The sequence below is a fragment of the Camelus ferus genome, chromosome 7, assembly GCF_009834535.1.
Source record: "Camelus ferus isolate YT-003-E chromosome 7, BCGSAC_Cfer_1.0, whole genome shotgun sequence".
NCBI classification, from domain to species: domain Eukaryota; kingdom Metazoa; phylum Chordata; class Mammalia; order Artiodactyla; family Camelidae; genus Camelus; species Camelus ferus.
The window spans coordinates 52,880,913-52,904,714 of NC_045702.1; the positions used below are offsets into that span (position 1 = coordinate 52,880,913).

A 23,802-nucleotide genomic window follows, 5' to 3' on the forward strand; every position below is an offset into this window, starting at 1 on the left:
GGCTGAGTCTTAAAATACATGTTTAAAATTTTTTTTTTCAGACAATAGATTTTGAAGGTTTCAAGTTATTTATGAAGACATTCCTGGAGGCCGAGCTGCCTGATGACTTCACAGCCCACCTCTTCATGTCTTTTAGCAACAAGTTTCCTCATTCTAGTCCAATGGTAAAAAGTAAGCCCGCTCTCCTGTCAGGTGGTAAGTTTAATTACGTACTTCAAAAATGTGTGTATTGCACAAACCTGAAAGGGAAAAGCCAGTATCACGTTCTCTCTAAGAGAGAGATGATTTGCTTAAAAATTATGTTTGTTGCAGGATTTATGCTTTCATACTAAGATTATGTGAAGTATTTAAAATATCTCCAATATAATAATAGCTAAATGAGAGGAAATATACTTTATCACCATTCATTACTTGTCATTCAGTGTCTTTGAGGTCTGTGTTTGGGTCATAATTTTTGGAGGTACTTCTGTCAAATATGGGAAAGCACTCTTTTAAATGACACATATATAATCTATATGTAGTCACAAGGCAGTTATGTCTAGAAAACGTAATATTTAGTATTATCTGTGCAGATTCCCAGTATACTTTCATATTTTGAGATTTGTAAGCTCAGAACAGAGTTTTTTGGGTTTTTTTTCTCTTAGATACTTAATTAAATTTCTGTCCTCATAGAGATGGTTGGTTCTCTTACTGTGTGTAGCTTTGCAGACAGGTCTAATGCATCACTACCTGTTGCTGACTGTATCACTCTCCATGCAATCAGGGAAGCAGGAATCTCGCTGTGTAACTTTAGGGCATGTGAACTGGGAAACTGGTTAAACAGAGTTGGAGAATTGAAAAGGCAGAGGTGAATACAGAGGTTTGCAGAGATAGAACCACAGGAAGCACTTACCTCCTCCAAGCTGGAGTAATCAAAACCCAGAAGCCTGGAGGAAACACCTGTTGGAGCTGGGAGACAGAGTTTGAGCAGGATGTTGCCTGGTAGAGCTCACCTCAGGACTCCTGTGGAGGCAATGCTTCCTGGCAGGTGTTGGCAGCTCAGGAGCTCCAGGGGGAGCCTGCAGCCCTAGAAGTCAGACCTCTTAGCAGCGTCACCATGGTGTGCAGGACCATATGGCGGGAGCTCACTGTGCCTTCTCGGTGTGGCAGTGAGCTGGAGAGGAGAGCCTGTTGCTACTGGAAGCGGGTGCTGCAAGGATGGAAGCCTGGAAAGATCTACTAGTAGGTGCAGGTCGACCAGCAGGAACCAGTCCCTTCTCCCTCCTTCCTTCCCATGTCTCTCCAGTGACCCCAATGTGTTTCTGTCTGGCTATGGAGAAATGTCATGCACGGCAGTGCTTCTCACACTCTTTGATCTCAGGACTCTTTGAGGCTCTTGAAAATTATTGAGGACCCCAGAGTGCTTTTGTTTATATCTGTGATATCAAAGGTGAAACATTCTAAAAATAACAGTCAACGCATGGGATGTTATCAAAAATCACATCTTTATGAAAAATGACTGTTTTAAAAAATAAAAAACAGTGAGAAGACTGGCATTGTTTTACAGTGCTGCAAATTCTTTAACATCCAACTTCATAGAAGACAGCTGAGTAGCCGTGTCTGCTTCTGTGGTGTCAGATCATATGTTATGTAGCCTCTTGAGAACTCCACGGTACACTCAGGAGAGAATGAGAGTGAAAAGCAAATGATACTTTAGAAGTGTCATTGATACCATTTTGAGTTTACAGATCCCCTGCAAGGGGCTTAAGGATCCCAGCGGAGCCGCTGGTCTAGCGACTTCCAGCCGTAACATCACAAAGGAGAATATCAAAATGTGGGTAAAGAGATGATGAAAATTTTAACAACTGGCCCTCTGATACATAAAAAGTTGAAAACATATCATTAACAAATAGGTGATATATATAACTGAATCACGATGCTGTACACCAGAAATTAACGCAACATCGTAAATCGACTGCACTTCAATTTAAAAAAAAAAATAGAAAAAAAAAAAAAAGAAATAGGTGGTTGAGCCATGAGCAACACTTGGGCAGTCTGATAAAGAGTCCACACTGTTGTTCCACTTCTCCTTCTGTTCATGGAGTGTTTCTCCTACAACAATCACATGTTGCTCCAAGCTTTCTAAAGCAGATATACACCTTCCATATGCTCTATCTTGGTCCCTGCAAAATATAGAACAATTATTTTGTTTATAACCTTTAGCTACTGATACAGTATTTTAGTTCCTTAAGGAATCCCCCTTTCAACATGAGTTGAGAGGACGCCCCACACCGGCTGTTCTTGTCCGGGTGAGTCCCGTTCCGTCTGTCCTACAGGGTGGCTTCAGAGCTGAGCAGTGTTCTGGACTGAACAGTTTAAAATGGGACAGTTTCTTACTTGGATCTAGAAATGAAAACTTCTGTGTTCTCTGTTTCATGCTAGAAATAGATTCTGCATTCCTTAGAAGTAGCAAAATTGTCCCTTATTTAAACTTACATGAAGCAATACTGTCCTTGGGTTTTGAGAAAGAAAGAGCAGGAATATTTTTTGACATATTCTCTCTCTGAGTAATTGTGTCAGACTTGGAGGAAAGAGAACAAGTTTAATGACTTAGGTAGTTTAGCAAGAAGTTCACATCTCAAACCCCCCTTTCTTCAGCTAGCATACAGTAGGTACTACATGGAAGATGCCTGTTTTACAAAGGGTAGAAATCAAAGCAGGTTTCAAAGTGAAGAAAAGAAAGGAAGGAAGGAAGGAGGGAAAGAAGAAAGGAAGGAAGGAAGAAAGGATAAATAACAGCTTGTACCTAAATGGGACAATCACATATCCTGCCAAGACCTACTTGAAAGGAATTGCAGAATGGGCTTGCAAGATGTAACCCTCATGTAGCAACAAGAAATTAAACTGTGAGTGAGGCCTCTTCAGATTCTGACCTCCATATTTTAAAACGTAAAAGGACAATACGTCCTCTGTTAAGACTGTTTCTAATCCTGTGGACTTTTCAGAACTACCTTTGATAGTTTTTTGTTTTGTTTTATTTTGTTTTGTTTGTTTGTTTCTTTTTTTTTCCTGGGGAATAAGGACCACAGGACAATAATAAAATTTTTCAAGGCCTTGACTCAGAAACTGAAAAAAATCAGTATATTTTTATTCCTAGAAACTTGCTTTACAGTAATCTATCTACACACGATGTATGCATGGTTGAAAAGTCACAAATCATTTCTGAATAAAGAGGTGCTGTAGTCTGCTTTGTGTAGCCTGTCTGAGAGCTCACCGTATTTCATGGCCACAGTGCCATCAGGAATATATGGTAGCCAGTCTTGATCCTGCATATCAGCTGAGCAGTGAGGGTTTCTCAATAAAAGGAAAAACTTTTTGAAAGAAAAAACTATTTTTTTCTAATTAATGAAAAATAATAAAGTATTTGGTAAAAGTAAAGCGTTTAGTTTTTATAGAATAAAATATTTTTAAATAATTATAAATAGTTACAAAGGTTGTGTGTGTAGGTAGCTGTGTTTTGTTGAATTTGTAAAATCTAATGATCCATCTGGCACTTCCTGTGGTGGATGATATATTGTTTGGAACATTTGTTGCAGTTAAGTGTCTCTTGTCACCTATTTAAATATAAGATGATTAATTCTGCTTCTCCCATGTTGGACTTCTAATGTTTGAATTTATCTCCAATGTACCATCTTCCCAGCTTTCTTACAACCTCTCCTGGTTCATTGTACCTCCCAGATCCCTAATTGTTCACCTCTTTGCTAGTCCAATGGCCAATTTCTGATCTTACCTTCATCCCTAGAATCTAACACTTAAATTATTATCTTTATAGAATTGTTCAATCATTTGGAACTTTTTTTTTTCTGTAAGTGGCTCACAAACCCTGAACCATGAATCAATATTATGATCCTATATTTCAGTCCCTACAATTTGAACAGGGAGAGATCTCATAAATATGCAGATTGTCGCCACTGTAGATTGCTAACACCCACTATTAACACAGCTTTAACCCTTCTTCAGCTTTTAAAAAAAACTATTCTGTAAAGTATTTTTTCTTCATACTGCCTCTTAGATCCGCTAGGTTAAACTTTTCAAACCTCCTTTCGTGTCTTCCTATCTTTCCCCTCACTTTCAACAGATGACATTTTTTTCGTATCATACCAAAAAAAATAAGCACTGTCTTAACATAAAATGCCTCAATTATTTCCCACACAACCCAAAACTGTTTCAGCAACTCACAGAGAATACATATTAACTCTATTCCAGATGGAGCTCTTCATCTGAGTGTTCCATAAGGCATCAAGCTAAATGCATCTGAAAGTCAAATAATTATATTCTACCCAAACCTGCCTCTGTTCCTATCTTCTCTTCTGGTAAATGGAACCCAAGTATCTATTAATTTCCCAACCCTTAAGTTGTAGCCTCTTCCTCCCTTTCACTGCCTCACTCCTCATATTTAGTTAATTACAAAGCGCTCTCTGTCACTCTTTGCAACTTTTTCTCAAACATTCTGCCAGTGTCGGTTTGAGTCTTCACTGTTTGTGTCCTAGACTGTCGGTTAGCACGGCTCCCAGCCTTGCCCTGACTTCCCATCTGCGAAATGCTGCTGCCATCACAAAAGCCTGGTTATGTTAGTCCTGAGTTCCCAAGTTCTGGCTTTCATAGGCACCTTGCAGAAGGGTTTTTAAACTTTAATTTTCCAAGTAAGCTTAAATCCTTGATATATAAATCCGATTAAAGCAGTGTTGCTTTGCTTTGGGGGGAGGTGCAGGGAAGAAGTGCAGGAGGTCTTTGTGACTCTGCCTTCCCCTGCCTCTGGAGACACCCCCTCCTGAAGTGCCCTTAGTGAGACTTCAGAGCCTCAAAAGCATCTCTATTAAGAAGATGATAAAATCTGAGTTCCGCAGCATTAGACACATGCCATGTAGGATAGGGAGTCTGCTTGCCGTCCTCATTCTCTCTAATTCTCTGCCTCTTTGCCCCATGCACCCATGCCCTTTGCACATCCGACTGTTTGCTGTGACTTAAAACCTGGCTTCTTTCTCCTCGCTCAGGACTTTGCTTTTCTGCATGGTGTTTCCCCTGCCTATTTCACAGCACAACCCATCTCCTCCAAGCCTCAGCTCATGCTTCACTCTAATTCAGTAGCACGGGCTGTGTTCCATGCTAGGAAGGCAATCGTCGGTCCGATGGGATACCTAGAGAGTGCATCTGGGGAGCATCCCTAGCATCCTTGTAAAAGTCACACCATCTTCCTCTTGTAGGGCAGCTGGTACACCCCCCCCCCAACTCCCACCTATGACAGTGGCCGCACAGAAACTCCTGGACTCAACCCTCTTCAGCTAAATTTTTTTTAATTTTTTGTATAAGATAGCAATTAACAGCAGTTATTAATAACAATGACTTTCTCTAAGAATATGACAATTAGAAGAGAATGGAATATGATTTATTAGCTGGTTCAGACGCTCATACTGTATATGCCTGTTGGGCTCCCCCGTGTCTAAAACATTGACTCTGTAATAATAAACATCTGTTTATTAGCCATAGGTCAGTATAAGAGTTTTTGTTGTTCTTTCTTATTAGCTGCTTTATTGGGTACAAAGAGAAGATTTTCATAGCACTCCTTAACCAGATCGTGTAGTGAGTTGACCAGTTGTGTCATTTAATTCTTCATTTTATTATTTTATTAATCCATGCACCCGGCCATTCATTTTTTTAAACACACTGTGTGCCAGGAATTCCACAAGAAAGCTGAGGATCCTTTAGAGCCAAGGAGAAAAACAGACAGTTAGGCGATCAGTTATATGAGAATAAAGTAGGTGCTGTGCTCTGTTTATCAAGAGCATCTGACTGAGATTTTAACCATAAATTGAAATTATCTAGATTAAGTCGAGGTAGGGGCAAATGCAGGTGGGAGTGGAGTGGAAGGGAGTTCCAAGAAGAGAAAGCAACATGCAGATGTCTATTTAGACATTACAATCATCTCCCATCGAAGGACAGTGCACAAACTATAAGCCATTCAGTATTTATTCATTCAAAAACATTTATTGATCACTTACAGTGTTCCAGGTACTATTGAAATCCCAGGAGTACATCAGTGAGCAAAACAGAGCTGCTTCCCCCTCAGTCATTTACGTTCTAGTGGGGAAAGAAAGACTACCACACAAGTAAAAAATTGTGGCATGTTGACTGGTAATGAGTGCTGTTGGCAAAGATGAATCAGATAGAAGGTGCAGGTGGGGGCTGAAGATGACTGAAAGTCTCAAGTTTCTCATGCCTGACTGACCCTGGGATCAGGGTCATAAGGAGGTCATTTTTGATGGTCCCAGAGCAGACCCTGGAAGCATGGGGTCACAGCCTGGAGGTGGGGCGGGGGGAGCGGTCCTGGCGGGGTGAGAGGGAGCTGCAGGGACGTGGACTGACTGGGAGTGCGAGAGGCTGGGTCTGTGCCGTGCCTCCGCTCGGTTGGGGCAGGTGAAATGACTGGAGGGGAACAGCCGAGAAGAGACAGACGGGCAGGCAGGACCCCGTGGGGAAGAGTGTTGTCCGCCATGCTGTTTTAAATTGTATCCGAAAGGAATTGGAGAGTCATTATAAGGATGTAAGCCAGAAAATTATCATGATGTCAGTTGTGTGGAGGCTCTTATGAAGGCAGAGGAGGCTGAAGGTGTGAAAAAGGGCAGAAGATATGTAAGACTGAGAATAATAAAAACTGTCTGAAAAAGTCAGGGTACTTTATCTTTGGTCCTCTCTCAGTGCCCATTTGATGTGGCAGTAGTTAATTGATTTGTGCTGTGAAGTTAGTCTATCAATAATGGTATTTAGCTCTTTTTAGGTTTTCTCGACAACCAGAGAGTTACACCACAAGTTCTTTTTTTTTAGACAGAAAAGGAGAAACAATACCTTTTTGCCCCTCAGGAAGTTGACCAAGTTAAGAATAGAAAATCATACGTTGAGAAGGAGGTACTTAAACCTTGGGGAAAATGTTCTTTTGCCAAATGACCTGACTGAATGTTCTTGCCGAAAGACATGCTTCATTAATTGTGCTGAGAAGAAACTATTACTCTTATCAGAACTGTCTTAAGGATACTAAAAATGTGTGTGTGTTTGCGCACACACGTGTGTGTTGTGTAAAGTAGCTTCACAGGTCTGTTGGGTCTAATAAGGCTATGAGGTGGGAAGATCCTTGGTGCACAGTAGGCATTTAAAATTTATTTGTACATTTATTAATGTGGATATACTTACTACTACTATAGTCTGTGCACCTTACATATAAATGCTCCAGAAACAAAAGAATTTCTATCCTTTGGCCAATTAGCATCTATTTATATCAGCTGTTCTATTTCTTATGCCTCCAGAGTTCCAAATTCGCGTTTCTAATTATTCGGCACGTACACACGCTTCTCACAAACATGTATTCTAACGGATGGCCCAAGGACTGATCTGATCGGAATGGAAGTTTAGAGCTCTCAGCCATGGCTAGGATTTCTAATTTCCTTTCAAAGGTTTATGAAATAATCAATGTGTGTATTCTCAAGAGTCTTGAAAACCAGACTCTTAAAACCAAAAGGTCATTATTGAGAGGCAGGAGACAGATTCCTCTGATTTATTTTTCCTTCCTTAGCCTCACAGAATTCTACTTAGAGCATAAAATCCCACTTGGAGCTGCCTTTTGAACGCACTACTTGTCTTTGCCTCTGTTCGCTCACTGTAAAGTGGAGATAATTACATCTATCTTACTGGGTGTTGTGGGACTGAGTCGTGTAATGTATTAGGTACGTCACAAGTATCCTGTGTTTTAGGTTGAAAACACAGGATAAAGGTCAAATTCAATGTCTTTTTTTCCCTGAGGTGTCATACATTCTCCAAGGGCATAGTAAAATTTAAGAAGTAGTATTGGAATTTATTTTTAAATGTGACAAATACAGAAGTTTTGGTAGCATGACTTCTTTCCATATGCTGTGGTTTTATACCCATGCTTAGGTCTATTCAAGGAACCGAGAGCGATTCAACCACCTCTCAGTTCTCTACCTGGAGACAGTCATCTGCATTTTGGTAAATTGATTAAGATTCAGTGAAAACAAAAAATCAGTTCTTCATTCACAGGGGGCACATTTCACATGCTCAGCAACTTAATACTACTGTATTGAACAATGCATAAATAGAACATTTCATTGCAGAATATTCTACTGGACAGGACTGATAGGGACAGCTCTTGTTTTTATTGCTTTTGAAAAGAGCCCCAAGTTTGGCGTTTGCTGGCCTGTCCTCAGCTGCTGCCTCCCGGAATTGCTCCATGACCGTCAGTAGTTTACTTTGCTCTCTGACATTGCACCCTCTGCCCTCCGAGATTAAGTCGCAGGATCAGATAAGCCCCCGGGCGAGAGTGCTGCTGGGACCCAGTCAGGAGTGTTCCTATACTTGCTCCTTCACGGAGCTGGTTCTGCTCTTAGAACATCACCCCCAAAGACCCGCTTCCCGCCCTGTTCCTTATAATTGCTTGTTTGGGTATTTCTGCCGACGTCCAAAAAGATGAAACCCACGTCATTCCCTTAGAGGGATTTTGCTGCCTCCAGTCTCTTGTCAGGGACTGTTTCCCATTGCCTGTCCTCGCTTTATGAGGAATCACCATCTATTTTAAATTTTGTATCGATTTATAACCCAGTCTGTCCCATCTTGCTGCCATTTTGTCCAAGTATAAAAAATTAAAAAAATAATAATACTATCCTACGACAAGCGTAGTTGAAAGGCTAAGTCTAAATATCATGAAATGTATGATAATATTAAATAACTGTTGTTACTCTTGATTATTCTACTCATCGCGACCACTAATACGGACATTGGAAGTATGAGACGTGATTACACTGTGTGACAAATTGCTTCACGAGCCTGATAAGTTTCTGCATGCTAAACCTGAAGAAAAAGTGGAGGAGCCAGATTGCCACAGTGTTTTATTGCCTTACAAATTTAGAAATGTAATTCATGTTACTAGTTTTGAAAATTTCTTTTTACTAGATAAAGGGGAAACTGTGGAGATAATCCTGCCATTTTCATTATCTGGAATGCAGGTGTTGGAAAATAAACTGGAGCAGAGGCGACAATTGAAGATGTACCTAAAACTTACTTGCTAATAATTGAACCTTGACACTGCAATTTAAAGTGTCTATTAGAACAAAACTTTTTAGGGTATGGTTTAAAGAAATGGTTTCATTTCAATGTAATGAAAATCATGTGTTTGAAGAATATAATAGTAGTAGGCAATATTCCATTTGACTAACGCCTACTATTTTTGTGGTTAAAGCTTTGAAAAGAACAATGTTTATATATATATATGAAATCATCGTAAAAACAGAAACATGGTGTCAAAGTATAAGATAATTATTTCTAATAGAACAGACTAATTACAGTGCCTATTTTTCACTTTGTTTTGTACTTTGTTGTCCATCGTAGTATATATTATACGTGTCTCTGGGTGTGTGGACAGAAATGGTGTGTGTATATGCACAGACACTTGCCTCACTTTTGTGGGGTGATAGTCAGAGGAAACAGTTAACCTCGGGCAAGTCAGAGAACCTGCATATTGCGTGTCAATCACATGAATTTCTGAGCTGAATACTGACCTTTTGAGGCAAAAGAAAGAGTGCGTTTGACCTAGCTTCATGTACACTTCTAACACTGAAGAGGGTTTCACTGAGGATTGGATGGATGGGTTGAGACGGCCTTTGCTAAAGGGACGTCGACTTCGGAGCCTCTTCTTCAGAGGCTGTTACTGCTCATGAGGAGCGCTGGGGTCCGTTTCCCACCTCAGCTCGCCGAGGAGCGGCGGCCCGGAGACGAGGCTTGCTGCGGCCTGCTGGCCGTTGCGTGGCCTGCTTTGTGCTCTGCAGACCCACAAGCACAAACGGCTTAAAAGGAAAAGGGCTTTTCGCGGGGGCTGTGAACTTCCCCAGAGGGAGATAAGTAGGGGGAACGACCTACAGCCAGACTGAGGGGCAGGAAAGAGAATCCTAAAGGGTAGAGTAGGGTGTAAAAAATAACGTCTATGAAGACAGATTGAGGCCCCAGGGCCTGCTTTCAAAATAGTAAGTGAAAATACATGAACATCTTTTGCTGTGGAGCAGACAGTGGACTGGTCCAGGGATGGGCATTAGGAACAGGAACAAACCTGTGAGCTTCTTCACTTCACTACCTCAACATTTAGTAAAGTCCAGCTCTATAACTTTTTTGTTGTTGTGAAGTAATCGTGAAAAGGGTTTTTGGATGCTTTTTTAATTTGATGCACCCTGTAAATCATTGCAAAAAGTATATATTTTCCCTCCCAAATTTGGCTGAAACTGGACTGAGGAAAAGGCAGTGAGTTCTCCATTGTGTGTTGTCACCTGTGCCCACCCTTTCTTCTTTTCAATGTAAAACTGTGGCACAACTAAATGCATGGTACAGCTTTCCGTTTACAACATGTCATGAACAGAAAATGGGAAATAGTCCACTCATTTTGTCAAACAAAAATAAATTTAGTCCAGTAACATGTTTCTTCCAAAAAGGAGCGTCACATTTAAATCTGTTTGTGTTCACGTTCAGTATACACGTTACGTACAGGGAAGGCAAACAGAAAATCATGTGAGACCCACATTCTCCAATGATCTATATTTAGCATTCCAAAAGCTGATAATGAAATTCCATCCGCCTTCGTTTTATAAATGCGGAGGATCATAGATAAGTGAACATTGATACGTGGACGTGTATAGTACCTCCGACGTGCTTCCTAATGAACGTGATGGCGTGCACTTTTTATTCTTTTTTTGTTTGGGGCTGAGTTTCTGTGCGAGAAAGTTAAATCGAGCTGATGACATCATTTCAGTGCCATCAGGGGGAGCGCAGAAGAGAGGATTAGCTCACCAGGCAGGATGAGTTAGGTCATAGTTTATGCAGCCGTAATTCAAGCGCGGTGCTCTCCAAGGCTGGAAGTTATAGTCATGTCAGGGGTCAACGCCAGAACGCCTTTTGTCATAAGCTGGGACTGCTTACTCCTGCAGCTGGCTGGGCTTTAGTTGGTTAGTGGGGATTAGTCAGGTGGGTTTTTTTTTTAAAGCTCAAGATTGCCTTCAATGCTCTGCCTTTGGTTTATAAAAATTACCCTTGTCCTTTTGAATCAGATATACAGTGACACTTCTGGTAAGGAGGGAAATCAATTTATAATACATATATATCTTGTTCAATAACTACAAATAGAAGTAGGATTAGTATGAAACATGACGTATTTGAAATAAGTAAGATTTTGGTAAAGAAATGAAGGAAGGATATAAAGCAGTGTTTTTCATACTGTGGATTGTGACCCATTAGTGGGTAATAAATTCAATTTAGGGGGTCTTTGACAGAATTTTAAGAATGAAGAGGATGAATAGGTTAACATAGAAAATATTGGATCCGTCATGATACTTACTGGTGTGTGTGTGTGTGTGTGTGTATTTGTGTTGGATCAAGATGTAAATTGTTTTTTCTTACTTTTTCTTACTATTAGCCTTGAATAAAAATAGTCTGTAAGTCGTCAGTGTAGACTAAAGAGGATGCATTTGCTAGTTATGGAACTCTGGGAAATTCATCTCACCAAGTCTATTTCTCGTCTGTAAAATGGGACTAGTGCAGTCTGCAGCACAGGGTTACTGGGAGAATTAAGTCAGGTGATACATGTTAAAGTGCCCAGTACGGTTCCTGCCACAGATTATGCACTCGATAAACGGCACATGTTATTAGCAGTAGCATTGTGACTATTAAATTAATTAACTTAGGACTTTTCGTAATGCATTACATTTTTGTACCTGGATATCTTGAGGTGGCTGAAGGAGAGGACAGGTGTTCAGTCAGTTATCGTCATAGGAAAAAGACTAGAGAAAGACGTGGCCAGGCGGAGGGGTGCTGGTGAATGATAGGCTGGTAGAACTGTGTTTGCCTAAGATCATTCTCTCCCTTCCAGTAACTCCTGGTTGACTGGGATTCTAATAGTCATTCAGCCCATGAGCCATCTCACCCAAACTCCTTTTATAGGGCCAAGTGTACCTCAAAGAATAATTGGGATTTACCTGCAGACCTTCTCAGATATGTATGATCTGGTTTCCGAGGCTTCTCTGTAAGATGGAACTAACTATTGTGAAAGAGTTTCAGTGTAACTGTCATCGGCCAGGTAATCTGCAGTCATCCGCTGCTGTGAACGGGCACTCGAGTTCTCTACCTTTGTCCTAGAGTAGGTGCAGTGAGTGGTTGTCAGAAACAAGGTGTGTGGACCATATTAAAACCAAACAGCAGTTTATATTGTTACCTCCCTCATTAAACCTGTCATATTTATCTGGATTTTTGTTTACGTTTCCTTTCTCTCTTATGGGTGAATTCCTTGATGGCAAAAAGGATGTGTTATTCATGAGGCTGGCAAATATTTGACATAAATACATGCTTTTAGGTATGAATGATTCCTGATTATCAACATAAAAATCTTATTGTGACAGACTCACAGTCCTTTAGATTTTTGTGGAAGACCGGTTATCAATCTCCCCAGCTGACTTATAGCTGTCAGTGTGTAAAGCAGAGAAAGGGGAATAGGAAACTAGTTCCTCACACTTTGAAATCTGTCTGCCAGCTCAGCCTGGGCAATAGAAGCCTGACCGGACACCCTCCGGTGGGTAGGCAGAGCAGTCCCCGTGTCCACGGATCCCAAAGAGCTCCCCATTACTTACAGAAGCCATAGAATGTCGGTCTCTGCTGTGCTGGAGACCAGAGAATTTGGCTATTTTATGTCTAAGAAGATGTACAGCTTGCTACATGCTCTAGGCAGTCTCTCTCTATTTTCTTTGTTGTTTTTTTTTGTTTGAGAACACTATGAATATTTTTAAGACTATAAAGACAAATATTTTTTTTTCCAGGTCTGAGAATGAGTAAAGGTGCCATCACGCCTCCCCGCACTTCTCCGGCAAATACGTGTTCCCCAGAAGTGATCCATCTGAAGGACATTGTCTGTTACCTGTCTCTCCTTGAAAGAGGAAGACCTGAGGATAAACTGGAGTGTATGTGCTTCTTCATTTAGTTTATTTATCACGGTTGGGTGGGGGAAGGGACTGGGAATGGACAAACTTAAAATCGCATCTACTGTGGTTGTCTAAATTTTTATTAAATAAAGTGACCTTGGTTAATGATAATAATAATAAATCCCTCCAACTGAGAATCAGACCATTACAAGATATTAAGAATCTATCAATTTTAGGCTATTGTTGATGAAGTACCACTCATTACTGAGTATTTCTCGAGCATGATTGTCAAATGACATTTTAAAGATCTTACCCAGTTTGATAACAAGCTGATATTGAAAGCTATCCTTTGAGTTGTTTTGGGGAAAAAAAAACATTTATTTCTAATATGTGAAGGGATCTTCCTGTTAGTCAGAAAAGAGGTTCCCCCTACGCACTTAACTTGAGCCTCTCTCTGGAAATCTTCCTTGAAATCTTCATCACCAATTTTCTTTACTAGGGGCAAATAATTTCTTAAATTTTAGCCAAACATGAGAGTTTCAATTCTAGGATTTGACTCTGAATATTATAAGCAATTAGACTCTGAATATTATAAATAATTAAACAAAAGCTTTGTTTCTTCTACCATATAGCAGGCGTGTCAGAGAATTTCTATCTAGTTGAAAGGAAATAATTGCTCTTTTATAAAATACAGTGACAGTGCCCCCTCTGGTGGCAAACTGTACTCATTGCAAGGCAAGAACATCAAACCTTTACTCTAAGCATGATGATTTAATCATCTATTCTGTCTCCAAAGCCCTTGTCAGATATAGAGCTGATGGTTTGTTCCATAATCTGATTAACTTCATTATATTTTATATCATTCAAATGAATTAAAAATTCTTGCTACTGAAATGATAGTGAAGATAATGGACCCTAAATGTGATATTTCTTGAAGCAGATATAGAACATTGTGACATCTCAGAATTATTAGATAGTATGTTTAATTAAATTTCACAGTAACTTGTTGATAATTTGTATCCTACTAACAAAGAATTTACCATAATATTTGAGTCATGCCTGCTTAGGTTATGAATAAACCACATGAACATCATTCTTCAAATGCGTATTTATTAGCTGTAAATGTTGAATATTTGCACTTCAAGATGTATTTGTATTCCTAAGAACCTACAGAACACTCTCATTCCAAAATAAATATTATTGCTCAGTGAGTTTCTATTGAGGTCATGGCCAGAGAGTTTTCTCAGGTGTTATCAGGACCATGTTTAGGATGATTTTAAAAATACAGAGACAAATATTCTTTTCCAGATCTGAGAATAAATAAAGGCACCATCGCTTCTCTCCAACATGGTCTTTGTGTTCCAACTTAATTATTTTTAGGTCAACTGGAAGTATTATATGTGTGTGTCTGTGTGTATGTATATACACATGTGTATCTATATGTGTGTATGTATCTGTATGTGTGTGTATATTGTCTTTACTTGTGTGTATGTTTTTAAAAACAAATCCTAGGTAGAAATCCTAAGAGGCATGTTTTCAGTCCTCAGTTTGCATCTGTGAATCAACAGTCTTTGTCCACAGTGATAAGGTAGAATTGTTAACCCACAAACGATAAAAGAAAAAACCAGGATGAATCACATCAAACCTGACCTGCCGCTTACCTTTCTTCAGTGTTATCAGTCCCCTTCCCTCTGTTCTTTGAGGTTTCCAGCTCTTTCCAAGCTCATACCAGGTGCGGTTGCATTTTCCTTTTCTCTTAGCCATTTTTTAGACTCTTCTCATGGAGTTGTGACAGCCTGGCTCTATTACTGCGATTTCCCCCAGAGTCTTCAGAGTAAATGAATTTCGATTTCAGAGGCACATTAAGGTTCCAGCTTTGTTCTAGTTCTCTTCTCTACTGTCTTCAGGTTGGGAGGACCTTAACCTGGTCCTTAATCATCTGGAGCTTGCTTTTGTGTGTTTGGTTGGTTGCTTGGTTCTTTAAATGCCAGTGCGTAGCCCTTTCCTACAGCAGTTAGATCAGAATCCATTTCTTTCACTCGGTTTCTTAGCCACACACTTACACGTCTTTCCCTTCTACAATCACCCTTTAAAAATTCCTAACATTGTTAGGAATTCCACATATTCTAATTATAGAGTCTTTCAATAAAGGTTTTTTATTTAAATAAGAATTTAAAGAAATTTGATGGTTGTTAATTTAATATATACTTATTTCCAAAATAGTTATGACTCAACGGACACAATATATACTAGAGGAAAGAAAAGAAGAAAATAATTTAACTTAACACAGAAATAGATAATGATCAAGCACCCAATATAATTAACATTTGTAGGTGAGTACTGTTTTTGAATCTTAATTTCCAAGTAGCTAAGCAGAAAGAAGTATATACACCTTGGCTGAGGCCAGAGGTTCTTGGGCTTTATCACACGTAAGAGTCACCTGCAGGGCTTATGAACACACAGCAAGCTGGGCCCCCACTGCAGGAAGCGCGATCCCGCAGGTCTGGAATGGGACTTGGCATCTGCATCTCAGGCCATGCTGACTCCAGGGACCACATTTTGAGAAGCATTGGTTTATGGCATTCCTTCTGTCCTATGAAAACACACACACACACACCATCACACAAGTCATCTGAAATGACAATTGTTTCTTGGACTTGAATGGTGGCCGTATTTGACAGTTTCTTTTACCTGGGTTATTAGAAAAAGTAGTATCATTGTTTTAAATGTTTATAAAAGGAAGACTTCCCTCCCCAAATAACGTTTCATAAATCTGTTCAGAGCTCACCACCACTTCCTATCCCACCTGGCTTTTCTGCCAGGCATTTACAAAGTGTTTAGAATGAAGGTTTTTCTTTGCATTGAGAGGAAGCTAACAAAAGCTCTTGAACTTCCTACTGATCATATGTCATCTCTTCTGCTGCTTTCCTTCATTCCGTGCTAGTTCCTCACTGAGCTCACTGCCAGTACTGAGGCCCTTTCAGGTGAAAGGTGTTTATCCACTTGCTCCCGTGGACCCTTAGAAAGTGCGTGTGTGTGTGTGTGAGTGTATGTGTGTGCGTGCACTGAGGTTGTGGAGCGGAACCTATTTTTCTCTCTCCTTGCTGGTGTTAATTACCAGCCGCCCTGGTGCACAGATGAGAACGTTGTATCAGGGCTGATACGCCCTCTTCACCTCAAACCAACTACAGCCCTTTATGGAGAGCCTTTCAGTACATCCCTCTGAGTCTCCTTACATTCCTTAAATTCTGTCACCTCCCCTCTGTCTTCTTTCAGCCACTGACTCTTGTTGCAGTGCCCCCAAGCCTTGTAATTTCCCAAGAATGCTCTTATCCTAAACTTTTAAACCCTAGTATTTCACTTTGACCACAGTGTACGTTCACTTCTCACTTTCCCAGTTTAATGTAAATAGGGTATAGCACAGTGCTTAGGAGCCTAGACTCTTCATTTCACTAACTGAGTGAGTCTTGGCTTTGACACTTACTATCTGAGTGATTTGGGCACATGTTTAAAACCTCTTCAGGCCTCAGCTTCCCCAGCTGTAAAATGGCATCATAATAATGTCTGTCTTTTGTGTTTGCCGTGGGGATTAAATGAACCAATATTTGCTCACATACGTTCCTTCACATTGTTAGTTTGTATACATGTTAAGCGAAATAAGAGTCAGCTAAGAATTCTTGTCACTGCCCGCTTCCCTTCCTCCTGAGCTTGTCTGCTTCTTTGGGGCCCCCAGTGCCTTTAAATGCAGGCTGACTCCATAGTCCACGGTGTCAGTCGTTCTTTCTCACTTAGTTCGGGCACCCAGTGTATTGGCTCATATACTGATTTGGCAGAGATCTAGTGAAATAAAAATGTGCAACTCTGTGGATTATATCTCTACTTGAAACCTCAGCTGGCCTCCAGTGCCTTCAGCATTTGTCTGGCCATCGACTTCTAGTTATAGGTTTGTTTGGCTGTTTCCTGGCTTCAAACCCCAGCGTATTTAATCATCATCTCACTCACTAGATAGCAGTTCTTGCAACTTCCTCTCATGTTACCTAAAGCTTGTCAAACTCTGTGTCTTTCCTCTTTCTCTTTTGACTCAGGATAAGCGTGTCCCTTTGATAGTTCCCTGTTGAACAGTACATAAAAGTTAGTCCTTGATGTAGCGTCTGTAAACTAATCTCACTCCACAGTTTGACCCCAACCTAGTTGGCCAGTCTCACGTTTGGCATTGACCCCCGTACACATGCACAGCAGTGTCCCAGTTACAAGAATCCACTTTTCAGTCAGACAAACTGAACTTTTCCACCTTCGTGCCTTTGCTTATAATGTGCGTTTTCTGGAGGTGTATATCTTTCCTACTGTGGATCGTAGTCAGTCCAGTCTACACCTGAAGCCTGGCTCGCATCGTGAAACCTTGCTATCTTCATTTTGCTCTCCTTCCTTGTAGCCTCGCACTGTGTATAACTTCTCACACTGCACCTACCCCTTGTGTGTGTGTATTTCAAAAGATAGATGCTCAGTAAATGACAGTTAAATGATTGTATTGAAGTCGATGGGTGCTTGACAAGAGAAAAACAAAGTGAACTATTTCAGGCATTAAATAATACTACATTTATAGTTTAAAATACTTGGTGTTCACATTTGGGTTAGTGTTTATCAAATTATTAATGACTTAACTAGAATAACTTTTAAGTTAGTTTACATTTACTGAAAATATGTTCACTAAAAAAAAAGAAAATATATGGAAAATAGATCATTGACAGACAGATAATGAAGACTAACCTGTATGTTTAAGTTACTGCTATGTACAGTAATAATCTTAGAACCACTGAAATTTGACATTGAAAAAAACCTTAAAGATCATCTGGTCAATATTCCTCTAGTGTCAATGGAAAAACTAAAGCCCAGAGAGAGGGGTTATTAATTACACCAGCAGTTTAGCTACCAGTGATTGAAATGCATGATTTTTTACCTACTGACTAAGTGTTCTTTTTATTCTGCAAAGCTGCCTTTCCTTGTTTTTATTATTGTTCCTTTTGTGAAAAAAAGGGGAAAATATTGGAGCGTTATGTTAGATGTCAAAAACTCTAAGCAAATTGTTTTCCCCTCTACCCTTATGGTTTATTAAGTAGGTCTCGAAATATATAAAACAGTAAAAAATTTATGAAGTAAAGTAATTCTGGCTTAAATGCCTTCTAAAAAATCTTCCAATCTTTAAAAACAATCTCCATATTAATATTTCTATATCATTATGCAAAGTACAAAAACACCAGTATATAGGGTAGAACATTCAATGAGAAAACAAATAGATAAAAACTTGCAAATCTTTTGTAAAAGACACAAATTCTAGGTATAAAGGATTACCCTCATATTACATAATGTGCCTTTCCTTTGATCTTTTAACCAAATTCATGTGTGGGCACATAATTGTTTCTACATAAAGTATAATTACATGAGCGCAAAAATAGAAAAACAGTGGGTTAAACTAGTTTGTAACTTTGTAACAGGGACCCACCTTTGGAATCTATCATGTTGACAGTTTACTTTTCATATTGGGCTTACATTACTTTTGTACCTAAAAATCTATATCCTGATTATGTTGGTTTTAAAAATAAGATCTAAAAAAAATTTTTTTAACTTAAAAAAAGACCTATTTGTTCAGTGATTCATTTGACCTTGGAGATTAACTACTTTTAAATTCTAAGAATAGTCTTACTGTAATGTTTGAGATAGATTAGTTTTATCAATATTTTTCAAATATGATTTTAAAAGGGAAAGGGCCTATAGGATTACCGAGCCAAATAATGTTTTTATTTTCCACGGCATTAATAACTGCCATATTTTCTTTGCTTGCTTGGTTTCTCTATTCTTTTATAACTAGCTCCCTAACCCTCTGCCCTAAATTCTGTTTGAAAACTTGAGCTCTCCATCTGTTCTCTCATCTTTTCATTGTTAGTTACCTTTTCCTTAATTTTACTTGTTCAGTCTTTCTGGAATCACCAATTTTGGATGTGAAAACTATAAGACAGAACTTTGAGTTATTATATATATTTTTTTATTTTCCTGTTTTCCAATTTCTTTTTTTCCTCTTATGTCTTTCATTTGACGTCTGGGACTTCTGCCTCTATGATTTTCACTCCTTCTGCAGCCTCTTCTGTGGTCTTGGGGCATGCGAGTTATACAAGGGAGTCCCCAGGCCAGCCAGGGACCTGTCACCCTGCTTTCCTGAGCGCCTTACCACGGAGCCAGCCCTGGCCTTCTCCTTGTTTCATTGGTGCAGAGGAATTACCTTATGCAACTACATCTCATATTTAAATAAATACACTGTGATAGCCATGATAATAACACATTTATGTCTTGGAGTCCTCCATCAGAAAAATTCCCTTATTTTGCATTAATTTTTTTTCTTTCCCATACTGCTTAAGGATCAGTGAAAACAATGGCTTATTTTTGTGTAGTGCCCTGGAGCTACTGATGCGCATTTGTGTGTTATCACCTCACTTAACTTTCACAACAGATGTGTGTCTTACCACGGTGATTATTCTCAGTTTACAGATGAGAAAACAGTGTTTCCCTAAGCTCATCTAATAGTGAATGGCACATTCCAAATTATAATTGATTTCTAGACTCTGAAATCAATTTTTTTCTTCTTACCCACTCAGTCCTTTAATATCCAGAGTCTAAATGTCTGAACTCTTCGGTGGTTTTTGACTTTCCATTTAATGATCTTACAATAAACAATTTGGACAGTGGTGCTTTGTAGTGTTTCCTAGCTATTTAACAAAAATGGATAGAATTTATATTTGATATCCAGTATTTTTATTAATGATTAGTTCATTTTTAAAGCTTGAGAAATGATCCCACAGATAAATTGCTTTGAACAGGGAGAGGATTTAGCAGTATTTGTTTTCAACAGAAAATAAATTTTAAAGAATATGCCTTATTCTAGCATTGATCTTCCTTGCCCGTAACCTTGCTTCCAACACCTCTTTTGTTTCTAGTCATGTTTCGCCTCTACGACACGGATGGAAATGGCTTCCTGGACAGCTCGGTAATTTTTTTCTTCAAATTTTCTGTGAAAATTTCAAAGTAGTTTGTTCTGAAAAATGCAATGAATAAATTTATAGCTATTACCACAGAAGACACAATATAATTTCCATGAAATCACACAGCATTTTTATCATCTGACTTTCTGAGAGTTTTCTGAGGAAACTGTTATGATTACAATTGTTCTATTGAATAACTTTACTACAGAAAAGTGACACAGAAAGATTAAAAAAAAAAAAAAAGAAAAACTTCTACCTTGCCTGAATAAAGCATAAGAGAAATAGGAGGCCATTGGTCTAGAAAGGGAATATGTGTGTGTGTGTGTGTGTGTGTGTGTGTGTGTGTGTGTGTATCAGTGAAATTTGGCACTTAGGAAAATATTGAGAGTACAAGTAAAATTTAAAGGAATTATAAAGTCAATTCAATCATTTTATTATTTTCCCATTGTTTAAAAGTTTTCTTAGTCATATACGCTGTTGAACTAGGTAAACAGATTTAAAATTGCTTTGGCAAACTTCCCTTTTTAAAATGGCTCATCCGATTTTAAATGCAGCTTTCATTCTGTCTATAGTTTTAGTCTTAAAAATTAGTAGAAGGAAAATACCATCTCTATGATTTGACTGAAAGCAATAATTAGATGTTTATTTTATTTGTATTGTAGGTAAATCATTGGCAGTTTTCAGAGAGTAGTTAGACTCTTAGTTCTCAAATCAGAGGCTCACAGGTACATCCATCTCAGATACCATCAAATGATCCCTATTCTGTTTAATGTTTTGCATATTGTATCATTTTTGTTCTATGAAGGAAGAATAAGAATATTAACAAAGTAAGTGTCAAGGTGTGGAAATTTTGAAGTACATAGGTACATTAAAAGCCAATTTTTGATGCATTTAATATTGATTAAAACAGACATTATTTCTGATAATGAGTTTCTCTCATCATCGGATATACCTCCCCATGGCAGAACTCAGACTTTCACAAGCAAAGCGATGATCTTGGAGACTTTTTTATGTAACACTGAGTAGGATAATGGTGCATTAGCTTCTCCAGAGAAAGATGAAAATATATAATTCCTACTCTAAGAAATGGCCACCTATCTGAATTGGTGCTGTGATTGTGGGATGTCTTATGTTAAAGTCTCTCTGATTTTTCACAGGCTATTATTTTTAAGTGCCTAGTAGTATTCAGTTTTCCATCTAGCGGTATTAAGCCATAGGATACATTTGCTCATTTTCTAGGCGGCATTTCACGGCTAGGAATTCAGATTTCTTCTCCATATTTTAATATGCGTATTGTAGCAACTTCTTACTACAGTAATGCAAATTATATTTTAGTGTGGATCTGTTTTATTTAGTTTTCTTTTTAATTACATTAAAATAATGTTTCTTTACTAGGCTTTTAGCCATGGGTTGGCAGCTGATTTGAAAATTCAGTTGAATGCTTTTTTTGGTCTCTGGCCATTTTTTTGGTTAACATATAGTAGATTACTAGCAATATTTATAACTACACTTCCAATATTAAACACTGAGCTGAGGGTAAATAAGTTTGTTTATGATTCAGTTAGTCTTTTTTGTAACGAAAGGTCTAGTTTTTAATTTGTATGGTTTTCTCCACACAACTTACTGCCCTGGTATGTTTCCTTCAGTATCAGGTTGAAATTACATCTTCACGTGTCATTTGTCTTTGAAACTTGAAAGTTTTAGCTGTTCATATATTGGAGAAAGAAGAGAGGAAAATGAATACTTTGGAAAATGTTCGCTGTGTCTGATACTACTAGTTAATGTTTATTGATCACTTGTGATATGCCAGATAAGATCAATGTATTTTATATAATAGCCTGTTTAATTTTGGCAACAGCTCTATGAACTAGGTACTATTAGAATATCCATTTTACTGTTTAGGAAGCTGAGTCTTACAGAGGGCACATGCCCACACAGCAGTCACCAAAAGTAGTTTCCGCTCCTTGAAACACATACAGAGGCTTCAGTCTTTCCAAACCACTACAAGCAAAAGTAAAGTAGGTGGAAGATTAGCCACACACACACGCACACACACACGCGCGCGCGCACACACACACTAATTTCTAATTCCAAGGCTTGTTTTTAAAATTTTTTTATCGGTAATAAGTAAACACATTTCTATTTGTATTGTTTTGGGGACAATGTGTGTTGTATAAATAACATTTTTGTGATTGCATGTGTTTTTTGGAGAAGAGTAGTGTAACTTTCATCAGTTTCTCACAGGTTCTATGACCTCCCAAAAGAAAACCATTTTTGCCAGGTTTCCTTCCTCATCCTACGTATATTAGCCACATACTTCAGATCGGAGATTTGAGTATAATAATTTTTTATTAATATACTTTCAAACCTTATTCTTTTATATTTTTTATATTTTCAAATGCAATGCTATAAAACACCACCTTTAATTATGTCATTGACTGACCACCCTTAAAATGATCAGCATTCACAAAGCATATTTAATCATTTCTGGAGATACAGAAAAATTTAAATATTAAATAAGTCATTATAAAAATGTTTTAATTTATTTAGCCAAGCCATATATATTAACTAGCAGTTTCTCAAAGAGTTAACTTTGAGCAGAACAATGTAAAACTTGAATCTAAAATTCATTCCCCTTGTAAAATAAGCTCTATGTACACTTAGCCTTCAAACCTTGACCCTGAACACTCCTCTAGCCGAACAAATTATACCAGTAAATGGCTGGAACAGTTAATACGCGTTCTCAGTGTATCAGAATAATAATAAACCTCTCAGTTGCCCTCAAACACTTCCTTCCTCCCGTCCATAACTGTTTGCAAGACACAGGGTCAGGATGCTTGGTGACTTGAAAATCACGTCTTGTGGAAATATGCATGTGGCTACTTTCATCAGACACTGCTTTTCAAACAAAATTTTTCTTAAAAATCTTCTAGAAGAAAAAAAATCCTTCTTTGTATAGCTGTGCCCTCTCCTGGTGACAATTTCTAGACAAAGTACAAAGTGAATTTGCTTCCTGGCTCCTCTTTTACGTGTTGTTACTTAGAGCTTTAAAGAGAAGAGGTAGATGTTTACTTATTTATATAAAATGCATCGCATCACTCCTTCAGTTTCTGAGTGACCAGTTGAACAGAACAGTTCCTGTCAGTGAACGCTGAAGAACTTACTGAGACCTTGCATTCATTGTCCCTCCCCCCACCCCGTTTCTCCCCCTTCCTCGCCACCCCCCCCCCCCCATCCAGGAGCTGGAAAACATCATCAGTCAGATGATGCACGTGGCCGAGTACCTGGAGTGGGACGTCACAGAGCTTAACCCAGTAGGTACATGAATGACTTCCCTGGTGGCCGCCTTCTAGGGGGCCTCTGTCTCTTTTGTCTCTTTTGGAACTGTAATATATTACTGGCATTGATTTTATCTTTTGATAACTCTAAGTTACTATTTCGAATCAGTAGCCGAAGTGGATTCTGAACAGGAAAAGGTGTATGTCATTTTCTGAAACTCCTGTCAATAGCTTTTGCTTTTCCTCCTCCTGGAAATTAATTTCAATGGTGGTCTTACGTACACGCAGGTGAATAGAAGCTGCTGAAGACATGGCTAATGTCATGCCATAAAAACCTCAGAGCTGACATGTTTTTTATGATCTCTATGATTTTCCTTATCTGGGAACAGCTAAAATAGTGACTCTAAAAGAGGACGAAGGTGATTAAGGAGATGATGATGGTGGTTTACTGAGCACAGTGCTCTGTGTTATCCTTTGTGTGTGTGTTAAGGCTCACAACTC

General features: G+C 38.7%; 1 protein-coding gene across 6 annotated transcripts in view; it reads left to right on the forward strand.

Moving 5' to 3' along the window:
- Positions 1-23,802, forward strand: part of DGKB (diacylglycerol kinase beta) — a 588,496-nt gene that overhangs the window by 140,413 nt on the left and 424,281 nt on the right. For all 6 annotated transcript variants that reach the window (XM_032483924.1, XM_032483922.1, XM_032483923.1 and 3 more), the window contains 4 exons: positions 42-195; positions 12,891-13,031; positions 19,979-20,028; positions 23,263-23,337. In XM_032483924.1, coding sequence (XP_032339815.1) covers positions 42-195; positions 12,891-13,031; positions 19,979-20,028; positions 23,263-23,337 — 420 coding nt within the window. The remainder of the gene's footprint in view (positions 1-41; positions 196-12,890; positions 13,032-19,978; positions 20,029-23,262; positions 23,338-23,802) is intronic.